The 6,000-nt window shown below is 43.3% G+C and overlaps 2 protein-coding genes across 4 annotated transcripts in view; one reads left to right on the top strand and one right to left on the bottom strand.

The window, feature by feature from the left end:
• Positions 1-2,169, bottom strand: part of PDE6H (phosphodiesterase 6H) — a 35,768-nt gene extending 33,599 nt beyond the window's left edge. Inside the window, exon 1 of the mRNA XM_064591534.1 lies at positions 754-2,169. The gene's annotated coding sequence lies outside the window, so the exon portion shown is untranslated. The remainder of the gene's footprint in view (positions 1-753) is intronic.
• ARHGDIB (Rho GDP dissociation inhibitor beta) overlaps positions 1-5,013 on the top strand; it is a 261,787-nt gene extending 256,774 nt beyond the window's left edge. For all 3 annotated transcript variants that reach the window (XM_064591530.1, XM_064591531.1, XM_045873812.3), the window contains 2 exons: positions 2,012-2,075; positions 4,307-5,013. In XM_064591530.1, coding sequence (XP_064447600.1) covers positions 2,012-2,075; positions 4,307-4,506 — 264 coding nt within the window. In that variant the 3' untranslated portion in view covers positions 4,507-5,013. The remainder of the gene's footprint in view (positions 1-2,011; positions 2,076-4,306) is intronic.
• The last annotated feature ends 987 nt before the right edge of the window (positions 5,014-6,000 follow it).

Below are 6,000 nucleotides of genomic sequence, written 5' to 3' on the forward strand. Positions count from 1 at the left end.
CACACAAAGTTTAACCAACCTGTCCCAGCATGGAGCTACCATCAGAAGAAGCACCAGCTCAAAACTGTAAATAACTGAGAAGCAATTTAGATCTTTACTGACATCTGTTGAAAAATACCCAAGAAAGTTTGCATTTATAACACCAGCAACAGATCCTAAAATCCTCTTGCGTTATCTCTCTCTTAATTGCACTCCGTGTTCTTCTCTTTCTCCAACACCCCGCTCCACCCCCACCCCCACCCCCCGCTTTTGGAGAGAGCGTCATGGCTCTCTCCAAAACCTGGTTTGGGATGGTTCCTTTAGTTTCTTTGCCTTTTCCTTCTGCCTCCCAAGGAAATGTAGTATCTTTGACTTTCACAGCTCTCATGTCACCCAGGTTTTTTCCTCCTGGGGTGAGGGGGAGTGATGGGGAGAAGCGTGCAGATGGAGGAAGAGAATATGATGAATATTCATATTTTTCTCTTACCCATCTCAAACATATTTATATTAAATGAACCCTCAGGGCACTGGGTGGCTCAGTTGGTTAAGCATCCCACTCTTGATTTCAGCTCAGGTCAGGATCTCAGGGTCCTGAGGCCGAGCCCCACGTTGGGCCCCAGGCTGGGCATGGAGCATGCTTAAGCTTCTCTCCCTCTCCCTCGGCCCCTCCCCCTTCTCTAAAAAATAAATAAATAAATAAAATGAACCCTCTATGGAGCAGTAGAAAAAACAAGGGACTCTGATTTGAAGTCCTTATTGCTGAGCAGCACTCACCATTCCCGTTTTTCAGACTTTTTGCCACCAGACCACATCTCCCACGAGGCCCAAAGGACGAGCTTAGAGACTTCCAGAAGAAGGCATTCACTTTTTTCTACTTGCATGAGCCACATCTGGCAGAGTAATCAGAAAGTTCGGGTGTCATTTTCACACAATTTCTTCAGTGAGGCTGTTTGCATTCTGTCTGCTTTTGATAGATCCATACCATGGATTTTACTGAGTGACAGTCTGAAACCTAAGCTGATGGTGTTCACAGCTGTGACTCCTCGTCACCCACACAGCAGAATGTCACACTGATAAATGGGTTTAATCACTCTGTCCAAAACAAAAAGGCAGCCATAATTACCATGGGGCGAAATTATGTGAAGATGCTTTCATTCTTCATCTTGGCGAACAATTCAGCAGGCTGTCCAACTACTGACGCAACGTTCGCTTTGTTTGTATAAACACGAGCCCTGTATAAAACGAATGGACAACGCAGGTCAGGCCTAGGCAAAATGAATCATGGAAAAACAAAGTGCTTGGGCTGTGTATATTTTCATCCTGCTTTAGTGACCTTGCTTTGAAAGGCTTGGGGAAGTGGTGACATCTCAGACAACATCTGAAAAGAAGAGACATCCACAGTGCTTGCCAGACACAAGTGGATTTCGCCCATTATTTTTATGCGGGGAGGATGTTTCTGTGGGGCAGAAACTCCTCATCTTTAGACTCCAATCTCAGCGACATAACGGGCACAACCCTCTTCTAGACCTGATTGATTTTCCATGACAGCTTTTCTCCTTGTTGTTTGTTTTTCATGGTAGGTGGATCATTTCTGAGGTTAGGGTTTTCAGGTCCTCACATAACAATTTCCATTGGTACCTTTGTAGCCTTTCCTAAGACAAGGACTGTCTTTGGCCAATAGTTTCAGGCAGGGGGAGCTCAAGACCATTCTTTGGACCTTTAGAGGAAGGAGAAATGTAATGAAGAACATTGAGACAATGTTTTACTTAAGTAGCACCGCCCCCAACCAAACAGCACAGTATTCGATGATTAAAACCAGGTTGGCAATGTTGAATCTTACGATCTCCTCTTTCTAATCTCTGCCTCGCCACCCACACTAAATGATAATACTTATTCTGAATTAAATCTTAACCTTCTTTCATCCTCAAAGAAGAACTCAAAGGAGACTCAGCTAGATAGGATAAGCATGAAGGGTAAGGGAAAATGAAAGGCTGCTTCTAATCTGAATTGCTTGGATCCTTCCCACCTACAGGTGAACAGGGATATTGTGTCGGGCCTGAAATACGTTCAGCATACCTACCGGACTGGGGTGAAAGGTAAGGGACCCACACTTCACACTGTCCCAAACTCTGCTCCCCACTGATACTTGAACTTCTGCTTATCAACAATTTTAGTCATAGACTCATTTAAGAATCTGACAAAAAGCTGTGGACACTCTCCCTAGGAAAGAGCACACATACACCTCTGACCTAGACATTAATGGCAAGGCCTACATTCAGAGATCTAGTTTAGACTAGGTCAAGGACTAACCTTCAGCATTTGGCTTCTGTGATTTAAGTTTAGTATTCACAAAGGGGAAGAGTAACCAAGATAAGTTTGAATATGGGGCGCCTGGGTGGCTCAGTCGTTAAGCGTCTGCCTTCGGCTCGGGTCATGATCCCAGGGTCCTGGGATCGAGCCCCGCGTCGGGCTCCCTGCTCGGCCAGGAGCCTGCTTCTCCCTCCCCCTCTCCCACTCCCCCTGCTTGTGTTCCCTCCCTAGCTGTCTCTTTCTCTCTGTGTGTCAAATAAATAAATAAAATCTTAAAAAAAAAAAGATAACTTTGAATAAAAACAGAGTCAAAAAAAGCACTTCAGAGGTATAAACTTAAGTGTCAGAGAAATCCAAGACTGGAAGGTTCTATCCAGCGGCAAGTGTGGTTTTTTTGGGAATGGGAGTTGTAAGTAGCGTGTGGGCAGGTGTGGAGTGGGGATGGGGAAGCAGGGGGCAGCCCTTAATTTTTAAAACAAAGAAATGGAATTCTTTCTAGAATTAGGAAAAGCTGTGATTGAGACACAATACAACACTATTTGAGCTGCCGTTGCTCTTGAAAAGTTGTACCTAAACTGTACGTGCCTTGGGGAACTGCCTTCAGTTTCCTTCCATTATTATGGGCAGGGAGAAATGAAAATTGGAAAGGTGATGGAAATACTTGTACAGTTCCCTTTTGCCTCAGGGGCTCTCTTCTTCCAGGGGTGGGAAACAGTAAGGACAGGTCAGTTCCCCCAAATTAATAAACAAAGGATTCGAGGGGAAATCGTTTGACAAATTTGCATGACTTGGACGACCATTCAATTACTCAGATCCCACAGAAGGTTGTTGACCTGGAAGATCTTAACTGGTCTTTCCAGGACCAAGTCTCATGAAAAAAAATAGTTCAACTTCCTATTTTCCCTTGGGTCTAGAGTCTATGTTGCCTCACTTAGGCAAGAGGACGATGATATGTCTGTAGCTGTTTCTCCAAACTTATTCATAACACTTAACAGCTAACTACACATTGCCTGCCTATCTGCCTGCCTACCTTTAGTTATACTTTCTAATGCCCTCTTTTTCTTAATATATGTCCCAGTTACTCACCTATTAATAATTTTGGTTGGCTATTTTCAACATTTGTTCCAGTTCTTCACTTTTTTTTTTTTTTTTACCGAAGCATTGGTTTTCCCTTTCCATCCAAGTCTTCCATCCATGAATTCTGTTCATTCTGATCACCAGCTGTTGTTACCTTACCTCCCACAATGGATATGTTCATAGGATAATAGTTTGTAGATAGAAAATCCTTGTAGTTCATTATATAAAGAAAGAAACAGAGGCCCAGAAATGTCATATGACGTGAGTGGTTGCAGAGCCAAGACCAGAACTCGGGTCTCAATTAATGAAGGATTTTTTTAATGGTATAACCTGCTACATCTCTATAAAAGAAGAGTCTTGATCCCCGTAGATTTAAGGTGCTGATTTCCCAACTTTTCTGATAGCATCAGCTGTGAGGTTTTTTAAAAGCATTGATTCTTGGGGTGCCTGGGTGGCCCAGTCGGTTAAGCTCCTGCCTTCAGCTCAGGTCATGATCCCCAGAGTCCTAGGATCAAACCCCTGTATCCGGCTCCCTGCTCAGTGAGGAGTCTGCTTCTCCCTCTCCCTCTGACTCTCCCCCTGCTTGTGGTCTTTCTTGCTCACACTCTTTCAAATAAATAAATAAAAATCTTAAATAAATAAATAATAAAATAAAATAAAAACACTGATTCTGACACTGCCCATAGCAGATTACTGATCCATAGTCTCTGATAGTGAAACTGTATTATTACAAGGCACTCCAATTAAAAATATATATATTTTAAAGGTTAAAAAAAAAAAAAAAAAAAAAGATGCCCAGGTAAATGTGATGTTTACCCAGGCTTGGAAACTGTGGCTTTTGGTTTTGGTCACTGTAGGCTGTGCTCCAGATTTTCCAGTTTTCTGTCTTTGCTTTTCCTCTGTCAAATGCTTACCCTAATGACCTTGTCATTCTTCCTAGTGGACAAAGCAACGTTTATGGTTGGCAGCTATGGACCTCGGCCAGAGGAGTATGAGTTCCTGACTCCAACTGAGGAGGCTCCCAAGGGCATGCTGGCCCGAGGCACTTACCACAACAAGTCCTTCTTCACCGACGATGACAAGCACGACCACCTTACCTGGGAGTGGAACCTGTCCATTAAGAAGGAGTGGACAGAATGAGTGCATCTGCCCATCCCTTTCCCTACCTTGCCACCCAGAAGTACCCTCTCAGTCATGTTCACCACCTTGTCCCTCCTCCATGTTCACAGCTGGATCCCTTCCCCAATGCTCCCCACATTCTGTTATCCACACATCTTATCCCACAATGTCTCTCAAAGTGTTCCCTAAGCACGACATGCTTAAAACCCAGGCTTTAATCCAGCGCATTTCTTCTGGTCCCCTATCATGGCCAGAACTTCAAAATTCTTCATTTCAATACCCAGTCATTTAATGTTTCCTTCTATGTTCCCCATTTGAGCAACTAGAGGCCAGGAAATTGGCAAACCACCACCAACAGTCCTTTTGCCTTGGGTTCCAGTAGCTCATTCCCATCCCTGGATTCTTCTGTGGTTGCTGCTGGCTCAGTGAAGGTTCCTAATCACATTCCCTACCAGTTGAGGTTCTTCTTTTCTGGGAGACTGTAAACAGCACAAGAGAGTAAATAAAACAATTAAATGATCCAACTGAGACCCTCATTTCCCTGCTTTCTTCCTTCAAACAAATATGATAACTAAATTGTTCACATTTGTTAGTTTCCTCAGAGGGCATGTGGGCTGGACACAGTAGAAAAGGTATTTACATCACCAGGAAGAGTTTGGTCTCCCTGTTCCAGGGCAATGAGCAACGGATATTCAGAATATGAGTATTAGAAATCTTGAGTTATTTTACTTTATAGTAGTACCACATGGAACTTTCTCCTGAGCTTGAGACCTCTATATTTCACTGCCTATGGGAATCCCGTTTTGGATTTCTGAGGGCACCTGTGGGCCAAATCAGACACTGCCTCTTACCTGCTTATGATTTTTCAATGTAATCCCATCAGCTAGAGAATAAGATCCTACACTTATTGTATAATGCCCCTTACAATCTGGCCTAATTTCAATTACTAATAATTCTCTCACACATTACATTTGCATCTCCGTGTTTCACTCTTTGTATGAAACTCTCTTTCCACCTTTGTTGCCTGACGACATCCTATTTACAGAGGATTCTGCTTAGGCATCTGCTGCAGGAAGAAAACCTTCACTGAACCCTACCACTGTCCTAAATGTCCTTAAGTCTGTATTCTCATAGTACCCTATGAGTGTCTCAATTTTTTATCACATCCCGTTTTATATTTAAATGACCTATTTGTCCATCTCACACTAACAATCCAAGCCGGGGAAGGCTGGATCAGATCATAGTTACCTTTTGCATCCCTAGTGCTTAGATCAATACCTGCAAAGAATATTTCCTTTTTTTTTTTTTTTTTTAATCCAAATGAACAGCCTCGACTTTCTTCTGGTTGGTTATGTTCTGAGATCCTGTCATGGAACTTGGTCTCTTATCTCAGAAGTTGAAGGTTCCCATAGAGCCAGCTGCATAGTTCCCAGAACACTAACAACACCACAGCCATTTACCAGGAGCGGGCTGCCCTGACTCGGTCTCCTAAAACACAAAGTCCAGGGCTTGGAG

This window comes from Mirounga angustirostris, unplaced genomic scaffold, assembly GCF_029215605.1.
Source record: "Mirounga angustirostris isolate CCGP_5_RB_7025 unplaced genomic scaffold, mMirAng1.0.hap1 SCAF_5, whole genome shotgun sequence".
Taxonomy (NCBI): domain Eukaryota; kingdom Metazoa; phylum Chordata; class Mammalia; order Carnivora; family Phocidae; genus Mirounga; species Mirounga angustirostris.